General features: G+C 35.6%; 1 protein-coding gene across 1 annotated transcript in view; it reads right to left on the reverse strand.

Moving 5' to 3' along the window:
* The window catches only part of cdh12a (cadherin 12, type 2a (N-cadherin 2)), a 133172-nt gene that overhangs the window by 15921 nt on the left and 89590 nt on the right, over positions 1 to 27661 (reverse strand). The window contains exons 7-9 of the mRNA XM_049478519.1: positions 9857 to 10110; positions 4528 to 4664; positions 1184 to 1305 (exon numbers count right to left, since the gene is read on the reverse strand). Of these exons, the coding sequence (XP_049334476.1) occupies positions 1184 to 1305; positions 4528 to 4664; positions 9857 to 10110 (513 nt within the window). The remainder of the gene's footprint in view (positions 1 to 1183; positions 1306 to 4527; positions 4665 to 9856; positions 10111 to 27661) is intronic.

The following is a 27661-nucleotide window of genomic DNA, read 5'->3' on the forward strand; positions in this document are numbered from 1 at the left end:
TTCTCCTTTAGGATTGTCTGGTAAACCTTATAGATGAGTTGTCCATGCCCTTTCAGAATGATTTCGGTCGGCCGGCCACTCCTGGGGAACAGTTCACCAGTGTTCCATGTTTTCTCCATTTGTGAATAGTAGCTCTCACTGTGATTTGCTGGAGTCCCAAAGCTTTAGAAATGACTTTGTAACCTTTTCCAGACAGATGGATGATCAATGACTTTGTTTTCTCATTTGTTTGTCAATTTCTTCAGATTGGGGCATAATTTGAGCTTTTCGAGATCTTTTATCTGCTTCATGTTGTCAGACAGGTTCTATTTAAGTAATTTATTGATTCTACAGGTCAAATTGAAGTGTGATTAATCTCAGTTTGTTTATCGGGGAGCAAACACTTTTTCACAAAGGGCTAGATTGGTTTGGATAATTTATTTTTCTTAATACATGAAATCATCATTTTTCTATGTTTTTTCTATGTTTCACCAGGTTACACAGCTCTGGAAAAAAAATAAAAAGACCACTTAAAAATGATGAGTTTCTTTAATTTTACTAAATTGAAAACCTCTGGAATATAATCAAGAGGAAGATGGATGATCACAAGCCATCAAACAAAGCTGAACTGCTTAAATTGTTGCACCAGGAGTAAAGGCATAAAGTTACCCAAAAGCAGTGTGTAAGACTGGTGGAGGAGAACATGCCAAGATGCATGACAACTGTGATTAAAAACCAGGGTTATTCCATCAAATATTGATTTCTGAACTCATGAAACTTTATGAATATGAACATGTTTTCTTTTCATTATTTGAGGCCTCAAAGCTCTGCGTCTTTTTTTGTTATTTCAGCTATTTCTCATTTTCTGCCAATAAATGCTGTAAATGACAATATTTTTATTTGGAATTTGGGAGAAATGCTGTCTGTAGTTTATAGAATAAAACAACAATGTTAATTTTACTCAAATATATACCTATAAATAGCAAAATCAGAGAAACCGATTTAGAAACTGAAGCCACTGTATGTTTCATTCCATTCCAACAACTCCTTCCTGGTGTTATTGTTTTTTTTTTTTTCCTTCGTTCCTCTCTATATCTGTCTGTCTCTCAGCTGCTGTCTCTCTCTCTCTCTCTCTCTCTCTCTCAAATACACTCTCTCCCTCTCTTTTTCTCTCACACACACAACCACACAGACACACACTTACCTGGCCTACTTTTGCATCTTCGCAAACAAACGCCTCGTAAGGGTGGGAGAGTTCCGGGGGGAACTCATTGACATCCAGAACGCTGATGGTGACACTAACTCGACTGTACAGCAGGGGGTTGTCTGAAAGATCAAAGCAGGCAGTGTCCATGCACTGGAGTGAGAGACACACACTGGGAAACGCTCAGGCACACACACACACACACATACTGGTACATGGATTTTATGGCTGTCTTCACAATACTGACAGAAACCATGGACTAATTCAGAGCAGAGCTGTGGGCTGTGAGGTGTGAAACACTGACACCTGCTGGACATTTCTGCATTTTTCACAGTGCAAGAATGTCTGACAGCATCTGCATTTCTTCAGTGCATCATAATCATTCAGCATAATCAGTTAATTTGATAAACCTGCTTTGTCCCAGTTAATTAAGTAATATTTTATAGTAATATTAATCTCTTGCATTCTCCCCACGTCCTCATATGGGGACATTACATTTCTATGGGGACATTACATTTCTGCTTCTCTGCACCATGATACATAATACATATATTTTTATTATTATTATTATTATTATTATTATTATTATTATTATTATTATTATTATGCATATATTTTTAAAAATCATTTACCCTTTGGCCTCATATGTAGACACTTCCAATACCATCTAGGGGTCACATGACATAATTACACTCAAAATAATTACACTTAAAATATTAAAATACCGTATTTTTCACACTATATGGTGCACTTAAAATCCTTTAATTTTCCTCAAAATCGACAGTGTGCCTTATGTATGAATTTTACCAGTCAGGTTGTAAGGAGCAGTAAAGCCACTCTGCTGAAGTTTCTGTTTAGTTCTCCAGCACTGAGGCTGAAGCAGTTATTAGCATTAGTCGCTAACCATGCTACGTTCAGAGTTGAGTATCATCAGCCTGTAGCCTGCTGCTAACCTCAGCTAGCACTGCTGGCGCAGTAATTAGCATTAGCTGCTAACCGCTCTAAGCTCTAGATTTTTTTGTCATTCAGAGGTGTGTAAATCAGACTTTATTCTGCGTGTTTACCATGTTAAAATAAGCTATGTGGGACAAACCGCTAGCTAATATATCCCTGGCTTACTGGAACACTCATGTTTTCTCAGTGTAGCTGTCACGCCTGGCGCAGTTAGCGCTGGTGTTTCTCCCACAATCAGCTCTATCTGCGATTCTGCTCCACAAGACTACAATACCCAGAACACACCACAAAGAGACTCTAGTGGTCATGTGACCTTACCAGGAAGCAATTCCCCTAATTACTAACACCTGTTTTACACACTATTTAAGCTCTCTCAGAACTCTCACTCCCTGCTGAGTATTGTTCTGTTCGTCCAGCTTTACAACACGCTTCTCTGATCTCTATTTTGTTACATCGTGTATTACCTTTTTTCCGTGTACCCCAACCTCGATTTTTGCTTGCCCTGTTTCCTGCTCTATTCGTGTTTTTCTGACCTTTGGACTGTTTATTCGATTTTTGCCTGCTCTCTGATATTGCCCTGCCTGTGTTAGACCCCGGACTGTGTACCCCGTTACGGTATGGTTTTCTCTGTATGCATCTGTTTTTTGGTATATACCCTGTTTTGCCCGACTACTCTCTGTACTGCTCCTTTTTCTAATAAATACTTTTATTTATGTCTGCATTTGTCTGAGTCCTGGGTAATCATGACAGTAGCGCTGTCAGACAGCAATAGCCGCTAACTGTGGCTAGCGCTAGTGGAAATCTGGAAATCTTACCTTACTGTAAATAAACAGAAGCACTTTACTCACATCAATGAACAGTTTTCAGGAGATAAATCTGTGTACAACATCAAGTTCTTATTTGACAATGTTTTTTTTTTGTTTACTTAGCTTAGCTTAGCTTTACAGGTTATGCTAAAGTACAGAGTTATACAGGAGTTTCAGTTTAGTTCTCCAGCATGGAGCGCTAAATTTAAGCTTACTGTAAATAAACAGAACTGCTTTACTCACCCTAATAAACAGTTTTCAAGAGAAATCTGTGTAGATTAACATACAGTGCTCATTTGACTTGAATGTTGTTGTTTTTTTTAATTACAGTTTTGTTTACTTAGCTTAGCTTTACAAGTTGTGGCGAGGCCGGCTGAATTAGAAGGAAAACATGGTGAAAATAGTATAAAATGGTTTGAAAATAGACCAGAAAATTAGACGTTCATTGATAGTAAGCCTTATAATCTGGTGCGCCTTATAGTGTAAAAAATATGGTAAACTCTATGTCCCTAAATGAGGACATATTGAGGACTTTTTTTTTTTTTGCCCAAACGATTATTGTACAAAAACAAAAAACAAAAAATAACTTAAATAAATAGAATTTTAGTATTTTTAGGTATTTTTATTTTTCCGGCATACAAAGCATATTGGCTTAAAATATTGGCTATATCTACAGATTTCAATAAGATTTCCGTGCATCCCTAATTGCAAAGTAACTAAAGAGTTACAATTATTTCTTTTGACTAATGAGATGAAATTATACAGTGTATCTCAGGAAAACATGTTATGGAAGGAAATTAAAAGTTCTAAAAAATATATTATTTGTAGTTAGTAAAAGTGATATCTCTTGTTAATCAAATATTTTTGTCTTAAGATTTCTGATTAAACTGTTTGTTATAATTTCTACAATATTAACATTTCCTTGCAAATGCACACATTTACTTTAAAAAGAAAACTGAAAACAACTTGTTAACCTTCCCTTTTAACAAACATACAGCTAAATCTGTCTTATGTTACTTGTCGCTAAAAGGATGAATTTGAAGACATTAATAATGTAAAATCTGATTTGTCTAATTAGGGGTCCTTTTAACTTCAGTGGCTGTAAATTGTTCATACTGTAAGATATTTACACTATAAGAAGATGTCACATTTAAATTGTCGTATTATAGTTTGGAAGAACTATATATATTTGCCTCATATTTTCCCTTATCTTAACCATAAAGCCTATTGAAGGAATAAAAGTCTAGCCCTGGTCCTAAAAGCTACCCATTTTGTTTTAATTATTAATAATTTATACAGCTTTTGATTTACATCTATAGGCATCATTTCAACCCAAATGGTGATTATAACTGGGACAAAGCAGTTACAAGTAAATATGCTTTTATTCCTGCATTTCTCATAACTCTCCACTAGATGGCAGCAGCATCATGCATCATGTAAGCACAGGCGTACATACATGAACTGCTGACATTGATTAATGTGAAAACCTTCAAAGCAATATAGCTGAGCAGAAACTCATCACTACGCTGTTCCTCACAGTTCTCATTTCACGCCATCACTTTCTCTCTGTGGGCTCGTACTTACTAACTTTAGTCGCAACAACAGTAACGTTGTGTTTGGCCTCCGCCTCTCGGTCCAGGGCTTCGCTGGTGGTTATGGTGCCCTCGACAGGGTCGATGTCAAAGTAATTTTCAGCATCCTTCTTCCACTCAATGGAATACCTTCAGAGCAGAAATGAGAAAGCAGACAGGGGTGAGATTAGAGAACCCAGCAAAACTGATAACACTGATAGAGCATTGCTGCTCTTCAACAATGAAAAAAAAAAAAAAAAAAACAGGACTTTTATTGGGCTTTTACTGTATGAAATGATGAAACTGCTAACCAGCCCTAACATATAATACCATTGTGAAGCCCCCTTGTGCCACCAAAACATGAACAAAAAACATAAACCAAGACCAACATTAGCAGAAGATCCTGTAATTTCTGAGGTGTAGCAAATTCCCTAAAAAGGTCATAAAAAAAGGCTCACAGAGTTTACTTTTGGGTAGTGTACCTCCTGGTGAGAGATTACCAGGAGGTACATGGGGCTATACTGTATGTAATGAAACTGCTACTCAGCCCTAACATGTAATAGCATTGTTAAGTCCCCCTAGTGCCACAAAAAAGAACTTGTAAAGGTAATAGTGTCCTCTGGTATCGGGAACCAAGACCAACAATAGCAGGAGATTCTGTAATTTGTGAGATGTACACTGCAAAAAACGAAATCTTAGCAAGTGAAATTTTTTTAACTTAAGGCAATAAATCTTATTTTCTTCTCTGATAAGACTTTTTGTCTTACTAAGCATTATAAGTTTTAGATTATTTTGCTTATTTTAATTTTTATTTTAATTATCTTAATCATTCTTACTTAGAATTTGTACCTCATTGTAAGTAATTTAATTAACTCAAAATCAAGCAGCAATCAAGGTTTTCTGATTCTTGTGTCCAAAAACAGTGATTTTTTGCTTGATTTAGGTGTTACTTCACTCATTTTGAGACTTTGCCATTGCTATTTGTAAGAAATCTTACTAAGAAAATTTTTCTTACCCCATTGGCAGATTTTTTTGCTTAATATACATATATTTGTCTTAATTTGCATATATTTTTTTAGTTTTTGCCAATAGATATTTTGCAGTGTAGATTTCTTGGATTGCATCATTGACTCTCGAGCACCCATGACCCTGTCTCTGGTTCACCGATTACCCAAGTTCCTTGGAGTATTTTTGGTATGTACTGACACTGCACACTGAGGGAAACACCACAAGAGCCCCAAAAAAGGCTATTTTTGGGTAGTGTACCTCCTGGTGAGATTACTAAATATTAAACATGTCTCTACAACATTTTGTCTGGCTGTCTGGACTTTGAGATGGGGAGCATCACTGAATTAAGAGAAGCAAGATGATTATTTTTTGTTTTATAAACCATCCACATACTGTGCCACCTGTCAGCCAGAAACCATCACCAGTCAGTTATTGAAGTTGATGTGTAAAAAGCAGGAAAAAAATGGCAAGTATCTGAGAAGACCTGAAAATCTTTAAAATGATCTGAGATCTGTTGGTTAGTCATGACAGTCTTTTTTGTTTTTTTTTCTGGTAAGCAGTGGTCAAAACCTACCCAAAGTGGTCCATCCAAGAAATAACATAATAAACACGCTGCAGCACATAAATCCAGCTTTTACATCAAAAATAAACAGAATGAAGAATTAAATAACTTTCCCTTAAATGAGCTGCTGGCATACCTTCGCATCACCACGTGAACGCGGCATTCAGTATCCTCTGCTGAGACGTGCAAAAGCATCGCGCTGTTAAGATATCAACGTGCCAAAATCATAGCACACCTGGCTCTTAAAGCTCCACTAGGTAGGATTATGATTTTGTGCTCGTGGGCTCCCCCTACAGTTGTAGAGTGTAATAAATGTTTCAGGTGGATTAGCTTCTCTTTCTCGTTTTCTGGCTTTTACAGACAGCTTCTGTCAGAGTGTCTGCATGTTAGTTTGTAAAGAATGAACCAGTAGTCTTTGTAGAACTGTTAGAACTAAAGTTCGGAAAGCAGGTCGCAGTTCTCGCGAGCGTTGGTCGCGGCTATCTCGGAAAACTTACAGAGTCTGGTTTGAGCTCAGAGGAGCTCCGGCACAGACACGAGAGCACCGCTATTCCTCCTATTACACCTCAATGCAGTGCTGCAGTGAGTTTCAAGCTGTAATTTCACTTCTTTAAAAAGATAAAAAATCAAGGAAATCCTACCTGCTGCTTTAAAGGGAATGGCAAATAACACACAGATTGGTTTATTTTGGAGAGAGTTAGAGAAATAGTATGTCTTTTTGCGCATTTTGAGCAACACAAGGCTGATTTTTTGTGCCCTCACGATACAAAAGACACAACGACACGGCCCCAAAATCAAGCTGCGTAATGCGCAATTGACTGGTGCCCAATAGATCGCTAAAACAGGGCACTTTGAGTTTGTCTTTGAGGCATGTCTAGCAGTCAATGATTGATCTCTCACCAGGAGGAACACTACTCATCTGAACAACCTGGCAAAACCTAGTGTCTAATTATAATAACCATATCTGCAATCATTTCTATACAGTACGTATCTGCCTAAGACATACTTTAACTAAATGCCAAATTTTACCGTGAAAGTCCTCAATGCATCAACGTCATCGTCGGTCGTGTTCACTAGTGAGTTTAGGAAAACACTAAAAAAGGTATTACAGCGCAGGTACTGCTGGCTTGTGCAAAGCCATCATTCTTTATTCATACACCACTGTTAGGTCAGTGTGTGTGTGTGTGTTCCAGTGTAATCCAATTGTAATCCAAACCCCCAGTCCAATAATAGCTAATGTGGCGTAATGAAATATTAATGGCAGACCACCGTCTCCCGAGTTTTACTCAACAGCTACACACTCCACTTCTGTCTCTCTACATGAAATATTCATCCCAAAACAAACACTTCTGTAACGATGACATGTTTTGTGCTACAGTACATCACACACTCTTAACATCAACACCCACCCCCCGAGCCCCCCAAGCCCCCGCTCCCTCAGCCGCTCACCTGAGGGAAAGAGGGGAAAGAGGGGAGGGGAAAGCCCTGCGTAAAGCCCGGCATGCCACACTAAATCCAGTGGTCAGCTCCAAACCGCAGTGGATAGTTTGTCAGAGTGGATTCATTCAGGGGAGTGTGTGTGTGTCTGTGTGTCTGTGTGTGTGTGTGTGTGTTTAAAGCGAACGGTGGAACACCACACGCACAGCTTTAAAGGGTAACCAAACCCCTTGACTTTAAATTTTAAACTCCACCCTCCGCTCAAATTTGAAAAATGCTAAAAAAAAAAAAAAAAAATGGGAGAAGTAGTTTTAAAGGGGCACTAGGTGATGTATGGGTTTAGAGGAGGGGCAGGTGGGAGAGCTGATTGGACAGAGCAGTGTGCCTCTGATGCCCAAATACACGGACACATCATCCACACCTATAGCACAGTTGAACCTGAGAGGACACCGCAGAGCGTTTTATAAAGATTAGAAATATTTTATTAAATTTTAAGCAGGTCTGGTATGTTTAATTACTTTAGATGAACACATTTTTGCTATTAATGAAAAAAAAAAAAAAAAAAACAATGATTTAGGGTTTAGTGCTTCTTTAAACTCTAGGAACACTATTACTAGATAGCACTGTGTGTGTGCGTATGCTCATAGGTTTGCATGCTCAATTGTATTCATTCATGTATGTGCACACAGTAATGCATGAATGCACATGTATGTGTGTATGTGTGTGTCTCTGTGTTTCTATATTTGGGTGCACATATTGTGTGTGTGTATGTGGGCGTGTGCAGTACTGGGGGTTGGGAGTTGGGGGTTGGGTTGGGGGGGTTATTGGTCATTGCGTTTCATCTCCCAAAACACCTGATTAAACTAATTAGCTCATTAACAAGCCCTTTAAGAGTGGGTGCAGTGGGTGTGTTAAAGTGTTAAAGCAGGGACACCACTAATATATGCAGAGCAGGGGGTTCCAGGACCAGGATTAATAAACCCTGATTTATATATTCATTAATGCATCATAAAAAAATGTTCTGTATGTGTGTGTATGTATGTATGTGTGTGAAAAAAATCTACTTGATTTTGGCATAAGTAAAAAACAAAGTCCACATATTTGGTAAGTAACAGCTAGCAAATTAACATTATAAGTAACAAACCTACACATCTACGTTACTTATCTCTAAGTCAAAAAAGTCAAAATTTATATTATCACTCTAAAGAACAAGTACAAATATATGTAATCTCTTTCAGTAAAAAAAATCTTTATATCTTTATAATTTATAAGTTAAAAATATTGATTAGCCCTAAGTAAATAAATACATTATTTATGTAAGTAAAAAGTTTACATTATCTATGTACATAAAAAAAATCTATATTATCTCTGTAAGTAAACAAAGTCTGCATTATCTCTGGAATAAAAAAAAAATACATTGTCTCTGCAGTAAAACAAATCTACATTACCTCTGTAAGAAAAAAAAACATTATCCCTGTAAGTAAAAAAGTCTACAGAGTATATGAAGTAAAATAAAAAAAATCTATATTATCTCTGTAAGTAAACAAAGTCTACATTATCTCTGGAATAAAATAAATACATTGTCTCTGCTGTAAAACAAATCTACATTACCTCTGTAAGTAACAAATTCTACATTATCTCTGAAAGTAAAAGGTCTACATTAACTTTGAAAGTAAAAAAAACAACTACATTATCTCTGAAGTAAATAAAATCTATATTATTTCCGTAAGTAAAAAATGTCTTCATTATATCTGACAGTAAAAATGTCTACATTATTTCTGAAGCAAAAAAAAAAAATCTTTGTTACGTCTGTAAGTAAAAAGTGTGCATTATCTCTGAAAATAAGAACATTTAAATTATTTCTTTAGGTAAAAAGTCTGCAATATCTTTGTAAGAAAAAAGTTCACATTATCTCTGAAAGTAACAAACAATCTACATTATCTCTGAAAGTTAAAAAATATATACATAATTTATGTAGGTAAAAACAGTCTGCATTATCTCTGAAAGTAAGAAAAGTCTACATTAACTCTCTAAATTATACAAAATATATTACAATAATACATTATTCCTGTTTAAATAATCTATAACAAGAAATTCAGCATTTTCACATTTAAAATGAAGTAATAAGTTTAATAAGCCGAAAAAAAAAACCTGTATTATCCGTCCAAATTAATGTGCATGATCACAAGGTTAAGATTGTGGATTACTTCTTTAATCAAACAAATCAGCATTTTTTTAATAAGTAAAAAATCTGCATTACCTCTCTAAAAGGCCCATGGCTGCATATCATCTCTCAGTTAGTTAAAGTATGTGTTTTTAATGTGTTTTTTCCTACCTGACTGGACTATCCCCTGCATCCAGGTCCTCTGCAGTCACTGCACCAATAACAATTCCTGTGGGCGTGTCTTCATACGTCTCCATGCTGTAGGAGGACCTGCTGAAGACGGGTGGCTCCTCCACATCCAGCACGCTGATCTTCACTGTGGCCGAGTCTTTATACGGGCCGAGGTGGAGGAACTGCGGGTCCAGGTGAGGGTTTGATGCCACCACTTTAAAACTGTAGGCCTTTCTGTTCTCATAGTCCAGCGGCTGCAGAACACAGAAAAACAGAGGATTCAACCGGGTTAGATTACATTCAAGACCGAAACACACTCAAGTATTCATTAATATGTTCACACTTTAAAACTGGTGGTTGAAGAACATTTCCACCTTTTTTAAAAAGTTTCCCAATAACGGATGATCCCAACGACTTTATGAAAGATGTAACTTTAAGAATCTTACAATTAACTTCTCACATGCCTTCTAAATGTCGAGAATTAATAGATTTTAATAACTGGTCATAATATAACATGATAATATGCTTCCCTTTTTGCTTTTCACAAAGATGGTCCATGTCAATAAGAAATCGAAATGGAATTCTGCCATTTTTTGATGAAACTGCCCAAAAAGACGCTTATAAGCCGTTACGAGTGGGTCAGAAATAACTTCAGAATGAACTGAAGGGGTTCAGAAAATGCTCGTCATTTTAAGAATGTTCTTAAGTACATCGTATAAAGGTTTTTTTGGGGGGAAACGCACCCAGGTTTCAGGTTTTACCATGTTTTCCCATGTTTTTGCCATGATTTTACTGCTTTGCCATATTTTTACCAGTTTACCATGTTTTGCCATGACTTTATCGTTTTACCATGTTTTTACAAGGTTTTAACATTTTACCTTGGTTTTTACCATGTTTTTACCATTTTACAATGTTTTTAATGGTTTACCATTTTTTTGTTACAATGTTTTTACTTTTTTTTACCATGTTTTACCATGTTTTTACCACAATTTTATCGTTTTTTGTTTGAACAGGCGACTAAGACCCAGACAGAAACCTGTGTGGACAGGTCAAGAACAAACCAGTAGCAAAAGAAGCATCTAGATATTGTATCACGCACTAATAGACACATGGACTTTTTAGGAGGATTTTTAACATCTTTTCCACCTTTGCAAGTGTCCTCTCCTCTCCTCTGCTCTCTCACTGCCTCCAGTACATCCAGAGTCAGTTCTGTTCAGATTATTGAGCTGTCTGCTCGCTGCACTGCTTTCCCAGCAGAGCCACAATGGGCTGATTGAATAACTGCAATAGCCTGCTGCACACATTAAAGCACACAAAGCCTCTGCAGATAGAAGACCCTGCGCTGGCCTTTCTCTATAGCGCATCTGTGCTATCAGTCCAGTTCACTGCTACCATGCTCCATTTTACCCACAAAGCACCAGCGTGACCGCGCTTTTCCAATCTAGCCTGACCCACGGGAGGCCTTTATTCCCACCAGCACCGGGCTGTGCAGCTGTGTTCCTCTGAGACCAGCTGAGTGACAGAACTGATTAACCCACATCACTATCTGATCTCACTGATCATACAACTCAATTACATTCTCACAGAGATCTACAGCATCTACAGAGCAGAGGATCATCCTACACAACAAACGCATAATCTCACACTGCACTGCAGTGTTTAACCATGTGTTTCACCATGTTCTACCATGTTTTTATTTCCTTTTTACCATGTTTTACCATATTTTACCATGTTACCATGTTTTTTTCCTTTTTTTCCATGTTTTTACTGTTTTACCATGTTTTACCACATTTTACCATGTTTTTTATTACTGTGTTACCATGTTTTACCATGTTTTTATGATTTACCATGTTTTACCACATTTTACCATGTTTTTTATTACTGTGTTACCATGTTTTACCATGTTTTTATGATTTACCATGTTTTACCATATTTTTATGATTTACCATGTTTTACCATATTTTACCACATTTTACCATGTTTTTTGACTGTGTTACCATGTTTTACCACGTTTTTACCATTTTACCATGTTTTTCCATGTTTTTTACCATGTTATCTTTTTTTACTATTGTTTACTATGGTTTTACTGTTTTACCATGTTTTACCCCTTTACCATGTTTTACCATGTTTTTTACCCTTTCACCATGTTTTGTCATGTTTCACTACGTTTTTTACCCAGTTTTTACCGTTTTACCATGTTTTTACAATTTTACCATGTTTACCACATTTTACTATGTTTATACCTTTTTACCATATTTTACCATGTTTTACTGGTATCCCATACGTTTAACGTTTTACCATGTTTTACCATGTTTTAACCTTTTTACCATGTTTTACCATATTTTTCTGTTTTACCATGTTTTTTAGATTTTACCATGTTTTTACCATTTTACCATGTTTTACCACGTTTTTACCGTATTTTACCATGTTTTACCATGTTTTACCATGCTTTACCACGTTTTACCATGTTTTACCATATTTTTCTGTTTTACCATGTTTTTTTTATTTTACCATGTTTTTACCATGTTCTTACTGTTTTACCATGTTTTACTAAGTTTTTACAATGTTTTACTGTTTCACCATGTTTTACCATGTTTTAACCTTTTTACCATGTTTTACCATGTTTTTTCCATTTTACCATGTTTTACCATGTTTTACCACGTTTTACCACATTTTACTGTGTTTTACCACGTTTTACTGTGTTTTACCATGTTTTACTATGTTTTAACGTTTTACCATGTTTTTTACCTTTTTGCCGTATTTTACCATGTTTTACCACGTTTTACCATGTTTTAAACTTTTTTACCATGTTTTACCATATTTTACCATGTTTTTACCATTTTACCATGTTTTACCATGTTTTAACCTTTTTACCATGTTTCACCATGTTTTACCATATTTTACCATGTTTTACCATGTTTTAAACTTTTTTTTACCATATTTTACCATGTTTTACCATGTTTTAACCTTTTTACCATGTTTCACCATGTTTTACCATATTTTTCTGTTTTACCATGTTTTTTAGATTTTACCATGTTTTTATAATGTTTTTACTGTTTTACCATGTTTTACTACGTTTTTACAATGTTTTACTGTTTCACCATGTTTTACCATGTTTCACCACGTTTTAACGTTTTACCATGTTTTTACCTTTTTACTGTATTTTACCATGTTTTACCATATTTTGCCATGTTTTTACCATTTTACCATGTTTTACCACATTTTACCATGTTTTAACCTTTTTACCATGTTTTTACCATGTTTTTAACATTTTACCATGTTTTACCACGTTTTCCATGTTTTAACCTTTTTACCATGTTTTTAACATTTTACCATGTTTTACCACATTTTACCATGTTTTAACCTTTTTACCATGTTTTTACCATGTTTTTACCATGTTTTTAACATTTTACCATGTTTTACCACGTTTTCCATGTTTTAACCTTTTTACCATGTTTTTACCTTTTTACCATGTTTTCACTGTTATCCCATCCATTTAACGTTTTACCATGTTTTACCACTTTTTACCGTGTTTTAATCTTTTTACCATGTTTTTACCATGTTTTTACCATGTTTTTAACATTTTACCATGTTCTAACCTTTTTACCATGTTTTTACCTTTTTACCATGTTTTCACTGTTATCCCATCCATTTAACGTTTTACCATGTTTTACCATGTTTTACCACTTTTTACCGTGTTTTAACCTTTTTACCATGTTTTTCTGTTTTACCATGTTTTACCACATTTTACCATGTTTTTCTGTTTTACCATGTTTTATCATGTTTTACCATGTTTTTACTGTTTCACCATGTTTTACCATGTTTTAACCTTTTTACCATGTTTTACCATGTTTTTTCCATTTTACCATGTTTTACCATGTTTTACCACGTTTTACCACATTTTACTGTGTTTTACCACGTTTTACTGTGTTTTACCATGTTTTACTATGTTTTAACGTTTTACCATGTTTTTTACCTTTTTGCCGTATTTTACCATGTTTTACCACGTTTTACCATGTTTTAAACTTTTTTACCATGTTTTACCATATTTTACCATGTTTTTACCATTTTACCATGTTTTACCATGTTTTAACCTTTTTACCATGTTTCACCATGTTTTACCATGTTTTAACCTTTTTACCATGTTTCACCATGTTTTACCATATTTTTCTGTTTTACCATGTTTTTTTAGATTTTACCATGTTTTTATCATGTTTTTACTGTTTTACCATGTTTTACTACGTTTTTACAATGTTTTACTGTTTCACCATGTTTTACCATGTTTCACCACGTTTTAACGTTTTACCATGTTTTTTACCTTTTTGCCGTATTTTACCATGTTTTACCACGTTTTACCATGTTTTAAACTTTTTTACCATGTTTTACCATATTTTACCATGTTTTTACCATTTTACCATGTTTTACCATGTTTTAACCTTTTTACCATGTTTCACCATGTTTTACCATATTTTACCATGTTTTACCATGTTTTAAACTTTTTTTTACCATATTTTACCATGTTTTACCATGTTTTAACCTTTTTACCATGTTTCACCATGTTTTACCATATTTTTCTGTTTTACCATGTTTTTTAGATTTTACCATGTTTTTATAATGTTTTTACTGTTTTACCATGTTTTACTACGTTTTTACAATGTTTTACTGTTTCACCATGTTTTACCATGTTTCACCACGTTTTAACGTTTTACCATGTTTTTACCTTTTTACTGTATTTTACCATGTTTTACCATATTTTGCCATGTTTTTACCATTTTACCATGTTTTACCACATTTTACCATGTTTTAACCTTTTTACCATGTTTTTACCATGTTTTTAACATTTTACCATGTTTTACCACGTTTTCCATGTTTTAACCTTTTTACCATGTTTTTAACATTTTACCATGTTTTACCACATTTTACCATGTTTTAACCTTTTTACCATGTTTTTACCATGTTTTTACCATGTTTTTAACATTTTACCATGTTTTACCACGTTTTCCATGTTTTAACCTTTTTACCATGTTTTTACCTTTTTACCATGTTTTCACTGTTATCCCATCCATTTAACGTTTTACCATGTTTTACCACTTTTTACCGTGTTTTAATCTTTTTACCATGTTTTTACCATGTTTTTACCATGTTTTTAACATTTTACCATGTTCTAACCTTTTTACCATGTTTTTACCTTTTTACCATGTTTTCACTGTTATCCCATCCATTTAACGTTTTACCATGTTTTACCATGTTTTACCACTTTTTACCGTGTTTTAACCTTTTTACCATGTTTTTCTGTTTTACCATGTTTTACCACATTTTACCATGTTTTTCTGTTTTACCATGTTTTATCATGTTTTACCATGTTTTTACTGTTTCACCATGTTTTACCATGTTTTAACCTTTTTACCATGTTTTACCATGTTTTTTCCATTTTACCATGTTTTACCACGTTTTACCACATTTTACTGTGTTTTACCACGTTTTACTGTGTTTTACCATGTTTTACTATGTTTTAACGTTTTACCATGTTTTTTACCTTTTTGCCGTATTTTACCATGTTTTACCACGTTTTACCATGTTTTAAACTTTTTTACCATGTTTTACCATATTTTACCATGTTTTTACCATTTTACCATGTTTTACCATGTTTTAACCTTTTTACCATGTTTCACCATGTTTTACCATGTTTTAACCTTTTTACCATGTTTCACCATGTTTTACCATATTTTTCTGTTTTACCATGTTTTTTTAGATTTTACCATGTTTTTATCATGTTTTTACTGTTTTACCATGTTTTACTACGTTTTTACAATGTTTTACTGTTTCACCATGTTTTACCATGTTTCACCACGTTTTAACGTTTTACCATGTTTTTACCTTTTTACCGTATTTTACCATGTTTTACCACGTTTTACCATGTTTTAACCTTTTTACCATGTTTTACCATATTTTGCCATGTTTTTACCATTTTACCATGTTTTACCACATTTTACCATGTTTTAACCTTTTTACCATGTTTTTACCATGTTTTTAACATTTTACCATGTTTTACCACGTTTTCCATGTTTTAACCTTTTTACCATGTTTTTAACATTTTACCATGTTTTACCACATTTTACCATGTTTTAACCTTTTTACCATGTTTTTACCATGTTTTTACCATGTTTTTAACATTTTACCATGTTTTACCACGTTTTCCATGTTTTAACCTTTTTACCATGTTTTTACCTTTTTACCATGTTTTCACTGTTATCCCATCCATTTAACGTTTTACCATGTTTTACCACTTTTTTACCGTGTTTTAATCTTTTTACCATGTTTTTACCATGTTTTTACCATGTTTTTAACATTTTACCATGTTCTAACCTTTTTACCATGTTTTTACCTTTTTACCATGTTTTCACTGTTATCCCATCCATTTAACGTTTTACCATGTTTTACCATGTTTTACCACTTTTTACCGTGTTTTAACCTTTTTACCATGTTTTTCTGTTTTACCATGTTTTACCACATTTTACCATGTTTTCACTGTTATCCCATCCATTTAACGTTTTACCATGTTTTACCACTTTTTACCGTGTTTTAATCTTTTTACCATGTTTTTCTGTTTTACCATGTTTTATCATGTTTTACCATGTTTTTACTGTTTTACCTTGTTTTTACCATTTTACTATGTTTTTACAATGTTTTTACCATTTTACCATAATTTAACTGTTTTACCATGTTTTGACAAGTTTTTATTGTTTTTACAGTTTTACCATATTTTACCAAGTTTTTACCAGGTTTTTACTGTTTTCCCATGTTTTTAACCGTTTATCAATTTTAACCTTTTTACTATGTTTTTACCATTTTAAAAGACAACTTTTATAGCCATTATTGGATAGAAGGCAGGTAGAAGCTGGATATTGATCAGAATTTTTACTTAAGTAAGGTAATGAAGTATTTGTACTTGTTACTTGAACCCTCTGGTCCTGAATAAGGTACATATAGGTGCCTAAAACCTTTGTGCCTAAAACCTTTACAGAGTTCTGTACATTTAAGCTTTTGGAACTGAAAGACTTCTTAGTCCTCTGTGCACAGTATCCTCTCTTTAGATGGAGGTCTGGAGAATAGAAACATAGAAGAGAAAAGAAGAACAGACTCAGAGCTGGATTGTATTTGATGCTGGGTTTGGAAGACGAGGCCGGGAGAAAGGTTTCCTGCGGAGACACAATGCAACTAATATCCAACTTCTAAGCAAAATGCAGCAAGCTCACCTTTTCCTTGGATTGCGAACACTCCAAAATGCAAGGCTGTATTTGACAGACCCGCCCAGAATTTGAAACACATCGCGCCTCATTCAGGGCATGATGCAACGGCTGCAGCTTTCAATAACAGAGCGCTCCTGCGGAGATGAGAGGGAAATGGAGGCTGGAGGGTGCCATTGACTCGGCCCTAACGCCACACGCCACAGAGAGGGAGAAAGGAAGGGGAGAGAAAACGAAGCGCTTTCATGCGTGTAAAAGGCAGGATCTGACACAGTCACACTAGCTAAATGGGGATGGAGAGAGAGACAGGAAAAGAGAGAAAGAGGGAGAGAGAGAGAGAGAGAGAGAGAGAGAGAGAGAGAGTCGGAGTGATGGCAAGACTCTTTGGTTGACCACAACATTGCCTTCCTCCGACACTGTGCAGCACTATGTAACAGCCTTTGGATTTCCTGTGATGGCCTGAGTGAAGACAGGTATTGAAGGGGAACCTTTTGGTTTAATTTATCATCTTTTATTTATTGACCAGAGAGTTGGGGGCAATAATATTTGAGTACAGAATAATATTGATGAAACTACAGAAGCGAGATTCAAGACACCTTTTGGTAAACCCTATAATACAGAGTTACATTCACAAATGCCAAATAAAACTTTACTGTGCCTTAAAACAAAAACCTCAATTCAACAATGTCCAAAAGCTGCATCAACTTCTTTGGGCTTGGAGGCATCTGGGATGAAACATTATACAGTAGAATCCCAGTAGCAAATCCACGGTGTCATTGTATAAGGCTGTCAGGCTGTCATTGTATAAGGTTGTGTCGGTTCTTCTTATTCATTTCCCAGCATTCATAGAGTGACCAGATATGGAATGGTCCAATACAGGACAACAGATCCAGATGGATAACTGCATCTGTTAAGCCTGATTCAGACATGTAGTCCCAAGCCTGCATTTCTCCTTTTCTGTCAATGAACAGTCTCTCCTCCAGAACTACAATCCCAGTATGCATCTGACAATATCACATGTCCAGACTCTTCCAATCAAGTCTCATTCTCTGGCTTGTCATCCACGCAATTTGGGATTGTTTTCATCTGCTGTGAATTTTCTTGTCTATAAAAATCTTGCCAAAATGCCAATGTCTATCCAGCCTCATGCCAAGGTTCTGTTGCTGTTTAAACAACCCTTTTTTGTTGTTTTACTTGTCTTCTTCATTTTTTCAGTCACTATTTTGGCTCATGTTTTCCCTTTTTACTCAAAACTTGACTCCTCTCCTTATTTTTGCAGGGAGTGTCTGACTCTAGTCAGTAACATTCCAGCATCCACAAGAGTTCTACAAAAGCAATGATCAAATGGTATCAATGATATCGCTTCAGGATTTTCCCTTTCAGGTTTTCAGAAGTTTTAAGACGTTACAACGCATAGTTTTATTCACAAATGCTACTTAAAACTTTCCTGTGCAAAACAGGGATCTTAAATGAACAATGTCCAGAAGTGGCTTGAACTTCTCTCGGCTTGGAGGCATCTGGGATGGACCATCACATGGTGAAAACATGTATTGTATTGTCTGACAAATCCTAGTATCCTAGTACAAGGTTGTGTCCATTCTTCTGATTTCATTTCTCAGGTTTCATAGAGTGACCTGGTACAGAATTTCAGTTCAGGACAAAAGCCCTAGAAGGACAGTTGGGGTACAAAGATGCCAAAATTGATTTGTCCAGATATGACATCAACTTCTCTGGACTTTGAAGCATCTGAGTTGGACCATCACACTATAAAAACATCTATTGTAGACAGACGAATCGGTGTTGTGCCAGATTTAATTTCTTAGATTAAATAGAGTGTCCAGATAATGGTCCGATACTGGACAAAAGATCCAGAAGGATAGTTGCGTCCACAACGATGCCAGAAAAAAACAAAATATATCAAATGATATCAATGGAATTAGGGGAGCAATTAGGGGAGTGATACTTTCCATTTTAGGTTTTAAGAAGATACTACATCTTTTGGCAAACTCTACAATAAAGAGTTACAGAGTTTCACGTGTACAATGTCACTTAAATCTTTACTGTGCAAAACAGAAGCCTTAAATGAACAATGTCCAGAACTGCAGTTCCCAGAATGCACTTGCGCTCGGTCCTCTGGACTTGCTGGATCAAGTGACACATTGGCGTTCCGGTTCACCTTGCCTCTGAGATTGCTCACACCTGGACCCATGAGTATATATAGCCCCGTTTTCCATTCGCTAGTCACCCAGGATTAAATCTATCTTGTATAGCTCTTCTACCTTATGTTTTCTATGTACTTTGTTCCTTTGTTTTGTATCCATGTTTGGTGTCAACTTCTCTAGGATTGGGGGCATCTGGATGGACCATCACAGAGTGGAAACATCTACTGTATTCAGACATATTCCAGTACAAAAGACAGGGTCTGTCATTGTGTCAGTTCTTCTAATTTCATTTCTCAGATTTCATAAGGTGACCAGATGTGGAATTGAGTTAAGAGCAAAAGACCTACATGTAGAAGGACAGTTAGAGGCACCAAGGTCCCACAAAGAATTTATCGAATGATATTGATGGTATAAGGAAAGATATACTTTCCCTTTCAGGTCCAATGAGGTTATGCACCTTTTGCAAACACTACAGAGTTCAAAATAGAAGCCATAGGTCAACCATGTCCAGAAGCAGCATTGACCTTTATGGGCTCAGAGGCATATTGTGGTCAGATGATTCAGTTTTCAAGAAAAATTTTTGATGCAATGGACAAAAAAACATGTAGGAACATCCAGACCATCCAATGTTTATGTACTTTTTACATTATACAGTATATCATCGCTGTCCAATGAAAGCCAAGAACCTCATTTTTTTGTTGATTTTTAGTTTATTGCATAGTTTGAACACACATTCTGTCCCTTACACTGTGGCAAATTTTCCTGATGAATGGACCAATAGAAATTCTCCAAAATTACCTGAAATAAGCTCCTTTTTTGTTGACTTCCATTAAATGTGAAGAAGGTTTCATCTCTCTTCTGTAAAGTTGTACATCCAGGCCATTTAGTTTTGGTTTCACACTGCACCAACATAGGCTTCGCCTCTCTACACTTGACAATGATCTGGACTAAGACCACCTCAACTGGTTGGACCAAATTTTGGATCTTTTGTCTGGAGCGCCCCTAGTGGCATTTTTCACACCAGCCTTTCTGGTTTGGACCAAACTGAAATGTCTAAAAGACCAAGCAAGTTTCAGTAGGCGTTTAGAAGTCAGATCAACCTCCTAAAACGAAGCCGACGAACAAACAACCTGTCTGGTGTTTAGAGGAGAATTTTATTAAATGCGAAGTTATTTACGACCTGATACCAGTCAAGCCCCAAAGTGTGCTTGAATTGCTGACATTAACAACTACAGACAGGAAATACAAATAAATCGATGGGGCTCCACGGCTGAAGGACAGTGAGTAAATTGCTTCAATTAGCTTTGCTCTGCCTCTGATGCTCTGATGACGGGGGCGGCTACACGAGCCCATGCACATAAACTTGCTCCAAATCATTGTGAGTTGATTGTTTGTTCTCAAAGGGCTCAGCAATAGGTGTTGGGCCTCGTTTTTTTACTTTTACTTTAGCTAAAAATATAGAATATTTCTGTCACTATTTCTGCACTAGGTTATGGAAGTTTTAACGTTGTAAAATTCTACTTTGGCAAGTAAACGTGAGAGTGATTTAATGCAAAGAACTTCATGAGCATATTTTGTTTTGCTCATAGACCTAACTTGTTTTAAAAAAATGTATAATTTGATATAATGTGTCCCCTTTCAAGTATATTTTGCTAAAAGAAGTAAAAGTTCAATTTCTCTATTTTTCTTGGTTTAGGGCTGCTTTTATGCTTTTTTTTTTTTTTTTGGTGTAACCGTACAGAATTGCAAGACATTGATTATTTTTTCCCAACTGAAATTGCCAAATGCAAAAGGTTTGGGTTGAATATGTCTGGTATTTCTTGCTGTAAAAATTTAAATTTTAGCTTCTTTCTATAAGGTTTGTCCTTGTTTGAAGTTTAAATGTTTAAAGTTTTTAATGTCTTGAAATATACAAAATCATTTTATTTACTACAGAATATATCCTCACCATTGTTAAATGGGTACTCTTTATTCACCTACTGTGTTTCAACACAACATAGAGGTATGGACCACTTTCAAACAAAAAAGTCCCCTTCATAACATACAGGCTATTCAGTCAAGCATGGTGGAGGTAGTGTCAATTATGTAGCTTCTTCTGAAAAACATTCACTAATCCTTATTGATGATGCAGTTTATGATTGCAGCAGCAAAATTAAATTCAGACTTCTATAGAAGACCACTTATAGATCAATGTCATTATTGCCCTTTCAAAGTGCTTATTGATGTTTTTAAGGTTTACAACCTAATTACTAACATTTATAAAACCCTTTACAAAGCATTTATAAACCCTTTATAAGGATAGCCTTCTTTTAAAGTGGCAATGAGTCCTAAAAAGCTCATATTTGGCTCATCTTTAGAGCCATAATTTAATAAATCATGTACTTTTACTTATGGTACTTTAGTCTGGTACATACAGTACAATACAAATACTTTGTAATACTGTATACTTGTAGTTTTACTCAAGAGGAAATAAAAAAATGAGGACATCTGTTGTTTCCAAAGGAATATTTTACTTAAGGCATCTCTACTTTAACCCACAGCAGCAAGCTAAGTGTTTCTAAGAAAAGAAGAAAGGTTTGTAAAAAATTGAAACATCAAAATGTTTAAAAGTGGTCGATTTCACTTGACACTAAAAAGAAGGCAAATCCTGAAAAAAAAAGAAAAGAAACAAGCCTAATGTTCAGTTCCTGTGCTGATAGACGATTGATGAAGTAAGACATTCCTCTGAAGTCCTCTTTCCTACCTGCGGATAAAACTTTTAACTTTATTCTGACTTGACTTTTGTATTTTTTACTCTAATTGTTTTTGATGGGATTCTTTCTTTTTTACTGCACTCTTCAAGACGTTGATTCTATGCTTTGATTTTTCACTACATTCCCTACATTGCCCTGGTTTTTGGCTATACTGCCCATCGCAGCCCTTTTTTCGGAGAAAAAAAAATATTAGAAGGTGTATTGAATAAGGTCTGGTGCTCCGCGTGTAACCTGGTGAACTGTACCACTCAACACAGCGAAACTACATGCTGTTCCACTCTGTTCTCAGTTGCAATTAAAGTCGGCCTTCAGACGAACGAGGGTGGAGGAATCTTTCAGACGTTACAGCTGCAAGAAGCTATTCTACAAAAGCTGGCCACGCTCCAAAAGCATGTACGGATGTTCCTGCCAGTCCCAGCACTTTGATATGGAAATAGCTACCTTTGCGCGCCCGGGCAAGCATGTGTGATGGATTTGGTTTAGCAGCGCTGGTTTATGACTAGATTAGTGCTTTGATTAGGGCTTGCACATGGTGAGGGAGTCCTTAGTCCTTCTGTCTTTGATACCTCGACTAGAACATCTGAGAGAATATTTACCAATGAGCTTACTACAGCATAATCATCGGCATACAGACATACTCTTACGCCTATCGTACAAAAAATGGGTGCAAAAAATAGTTGCACCCAGAAGGAAGTGTCTTATCGCAGTTCTATTTGGAAGAACAACAGTTACCATGAAAAATGTATGATTATTATAGGTTTATGTTTGAGCAAAGTGAACATTGTTGTTTTATTCTATAAACTACAGAAAACATTTCCCTCAAATTCCAAATAAAATATTGTCATTTAGAGCATTTATTTGCAGAAAATGAGAAATAACTAAAATAACAAAATGACCTCAAATAATGCAAAGAAAACATGTTCATATTCATAAAGTTTTAAGAGTTCAGAAATAAATATTTTTGGTGGAATAACCCTAATTTTTATGCATCTTGGCATGTTCTCCTCCACCAGTCTTACACACTGCTTTTGAATAACTTTATGCCACTCCTGGAGCAAAAATTCAAGCAGATCAGCTTGGTTTCTTGGCTTGTGATCATCTTCCTCTTGATTATATTCCAGAGGTTTTCAAATTTCTGACTTTGGACTTAATAGAACACAGTGGATCAACACCAGCAGATGACATGTCTCTCTAAACCATTACTGATTGTGGATACTTCACACTAGACATCAAGCAGCTCGGACTGTGTGTCTCTCCACTCTTCCTTCAGACTCTGCTCCCTGGATTTCCAAATGAAATGTAAAATTTATTAAAGATCAGTGATGGTTTGGAAAGACAGGTCATCTGCTGGTGTTGATCCACTGTGTTTTATCAAGTCTAAAGTCTTACACATTCACCCTTCATGCTTCTCTCTGCTGACAACTTTTATGGAGATGTAGATTTCATTTTCCAGCAGGACTTGGCACACTGCCCACACTGCCAAAAGTACCAACTGGTCTTTCAAAATTCAAATTTTCTAAGAAACTGATTTCTGTGTTTTCATTGGTTGTAAGCCATAATCATCAACAATAAAAAATAAATAAATGCACTTAGAACAGACCACTCTGTGTGTAATACAGCTATATAATATATGAATTACTGAAATAAAGTAACTTTTTAATGATATTCTAATTGTTTGAGATGCACTAGTATTAGGTAGTATCCTCTCATCACATCTTAATCCAATGTGAGATTCAGAATCTCCTGGTATTAAATAATCTATCGGATGTTAATTCATAGTTTATGATTGGTTTTGAAGTTGTTTTCTCTTCCTTTTTAGTTTTCTTTTTTTTTCCTCAAATAGGTAGCCTGAGGCGTACAGAGCCGTGGAGGAAGCATCAGCAGCCTGTCTGAAACACCTAGCCGTGTTTTGCTTCCTCCTCTGTGGGTGGTCTGGTTAGCAGTGACAGCAGCACCACGCTGCTGTCCGCCTGCATCTTGTCTAAAAGTATAAAAATACAGAAATACATCATAGCGCATGGATGCAATTCAATTTAAAAATTTAAACAGATTAAAAATGTGAAAGCCAACGAATAAGACTGTCTCAGGCAATGTTTAACTGAGAAATAATAATGTATACCTGGGGTACTGTTGTACATTATATTTCAATACTGTATAAGTAGTTCCACCAGGCATACTGTACATATGTTGTGTTTTGTTGAATGTGGATTACCACCTGTTCAGATCATCAAATCATTTACTTCAGAATTTTGGTCTAAAGTTCAGACCATGGCTTGAAAATCGAGGTTTTAAAAATTCCAGCTTCTTCAGCTTGGCTGGAAAGCCAGAGCCTGCTTTGATAGACCGAACTGAGAGATTAGACTGAGTCACAGTGGTGGAGGAGGTGTGATAGGGACAGGGTGTGAAAAATGCAAGGAACAGCAGGTAGAGGGTTTTGATTACAAGGAAACGGTGAGGTCCTACAGGCTAACTGCATTATTTTTCTTAGGAAAACTGTATTTCTAAGATCTTTGTCACATGTTCTAGCTTTTCCCCATCTCTGTCATCTCTGTCAATGTTCAAATATTGATCTTTGATGTCTCATGAGATTTACTCATGAGATTCTGGCAACACTTTATTTGGTAGCACTTTAAAATAAGACTACCTTTATAAAGGGTTTATTAATGGTTTACAATTAGTTTATTAATGGTTATATATTAGGTTGTAAATGCCTTAAGCAATCATTAATAATCAGTTATAACACATCCGTAGAAAGGGCAACAATGACCTGTTGTTCGCCAAATAGTGAACCCACAGCCATGTATATTGTTGCCCTTTTTATGTATGTATTGTAACTCATTAATGTATTAGTTCTTATTGTGCAAAATAAAATAAAAAATACCAGTTATGTTAATCCTAACAGAAAATAAAACTGCTTGAATTTAATAGAGAATAAATGTGCTAAAATGTGTTTTCTGTTATTTTATTGGGACAATTGCATTTTTGACATGGGAAGTCAAACACAGTTCTTTTTAGTCTCTAATTAGTGATGAACAGAACCTCACTTTAGAATATGGTACACTTATTTGGTGTATTAGTGAATTAATAAGCTCCTATTAGCTAAATTGTGATGGAGATTGACCTATTAAATGTTTATTTTGTGCTTTTTAGTCTCTAATTAGTGATGAACAGAACCTTACTTTAGAATATGGTACACTTCTTGGTCTATTAGTGACTTATTACACCCTTATTAACAGTCATAACCTTGGCAAACTTATATAGATCAAACTGCTGCCAATCATACACTGATAAAATGTAGAATTAGCTAATAGTTAATGCTTAATAATCTGCCTAAAAGGGTGCTAACATAACTGTTTATTATGTACTATAAGAACTAATACAGCCATTATTAATAATTCCCACATAACAGACTGCTAATTAAGCACCAAAAACACTTACACAGAATAAAGCCCAAAAAGTAGTGAGCAAAGTAGTAAGCAAATAATAAGACATTAATAAGCGCCTGATTTGTGTTCCTTAAAATAAAGTGTTACCAGGATTCTTATTTGGGTTTAATTTAGAAATTGGCTTAGTCACAGATGTTTCTCCTAAAATCGCTTAGGAAAAATAGCATTAGACAAAAAAAGCAGTCAAAACTAAGAATGTGGTTTGAGCCACAAATGTGATATAAGATCTGTGAAGATAGATATTTGCAGCCTGTCAAACCTGGATGTCGAACCCACAACTTTATCATCGATGGCCTGGTGCTCTAACCACTGTGCCACCTTTCCCCCCAACTGCTAAGCTACGACAAACCTAAAGGGGCAACATTACTGAGCTCTTTATCTCAGGAGACACATTTGAGCAGCTGGAGACTTCTGTAAATTCTCCCTTGTCTTTCCATCTGATCTCATTGTTGTTTAGGAGAAACTACACAGTTAATAAGATCTACTTTTTTTTTACTTTCATCTTCCACAAACAGACTTGTTGATCTATATTTTTGATGACCAAGACACAGAAACATATACATAGTATAGTCAATTTTCTTCAGTCAGCATATGAGAGATGTTCTTCCTCACCTGAGTACTGATTTCTCACACCTGTATTCATATATCTATCTAACACTATCTATCTAGCGCACCTGTCTCTTAGGGCAAGTAAAACAATGAATGGATTATTTAAAATGACGTCCATGATTATTAGGAGAATGACGTTGCGTCAATAGATTGTTAAAATATAGATCTGTTCAGTCTTTGGTCTTTGGTCATACTTATCATGATACTTATTTCCAGTGTGTGATGGTAAATCCATGATGGCGAATAGCCCAGAGAAGTTGATGATGCTTCTGGACATGGTCAGAAAAAGCTTCTTTTTTGTGCAGTAAAGTTTAAGGTGGTATTTGTGAATTTAACTCACAAAGATTTGTCAAAGTCATTCCTTGCTTCCCTATATTGTTCTATCAGCTATTGATGATTGATGGTTCTTGATGCAGTGCTATCTGATGATGAAAATCTATCGTTTTAAAGAAGGTAATTTTCTGTAAAGAAACTTTAAACCAGCAAACATTAATATGCTGTATTTTTATTTTTTTGGAATTCATGATTCTTTGAATAATTTTTTAAATGAAAGTCAAATCGCTGTTGTGTCCAAACCCCCAATCTCACGAGCTTGTGCCTGAACGATCATTTCTGAGCAGAGCTCCCGGCTATGTTGACCATCGCCGAGCACTGGAGGTGATGAGTCACAGCAGGACAGACGGGCGGGTCATCCACCTGATTCGCACCGCCGCCACTCAACTGGCCTTATTAGTGCTAATAAAGCTAATGTGCTTCATGACCCGGAACAAAGTGCGGCAGAACTCTGAACTGCCCTCCCTGAGCTGCATCCTTCACTACAGCCGTATCACATCACACAGAACGAAGGGTGACGCCACTGATCACTCAACTCAGCGTTACATAACAGCACAGTAACACGTAAAAGTTACATCACACCGAATAACACAGAGCACAGGCTGTGGAAAGTGCTGGCCTGGAGCTTGTTTGTTTAAATATGAATCTAAAAGTGAGAACGGGAGTTTAATCATAACAGTGTTGCATTTGAATAAAAAATGCTTTCTATTTTAAGGGAGATGATAGTAATCAGGAGAAATCCAGGTACTAGGAAAGGAGAACAATACTCAGCATGATATCACACATGATTACACTGCCGGGAAAACACACACACACTTACGCAAACACACGTATTATTTCTCACAGTCTCAGGTGCATATATATATATTTATATACACAAGCCCTTAAAATAAAGAAGACGCTACAAAGGGTTCTTTGAGCAAAGCCATTGAAGAGACACTCATTGAAGTCTTTTGGGATAAAGTGTAAACAAGTATTTTAAGTAAAGTTTTGTTTATATGTCGCCCTGATATTTTTCAGATTGTCAAACAAATGTTAATATCAGACAGATATAACCTGTTTAAATGAAAAAGCAGTTTTTAAATGATGAATGGGAAAAAATGCATTCCAAACCAACCTGGCCCTATATGAAAAAGAGATTGAATATGAATATGTTTGAATATGAACCTTCCCAAGAGTGACCATCGGAAAAGTAATGAAATTACTCCAAAAGGGCATGGACAACTCATCCAGGAGGTCAAAACAAGAACCCAGA

This window comes from Astyanax mexicanus, chromosome 4 (genome assembly GCF_023375975.1).
Source record: "Astyanax mexicanus isolate ESR-SI-001 chromosome 4, AstMex3_surface, whole genome shotgun sequence".
NCBI lineage: Eukaryota > Metazoa > Chordata > Actinopteri > Characiformes > Acestrorhamphidae > Astyanax > Astyanax mexicanus.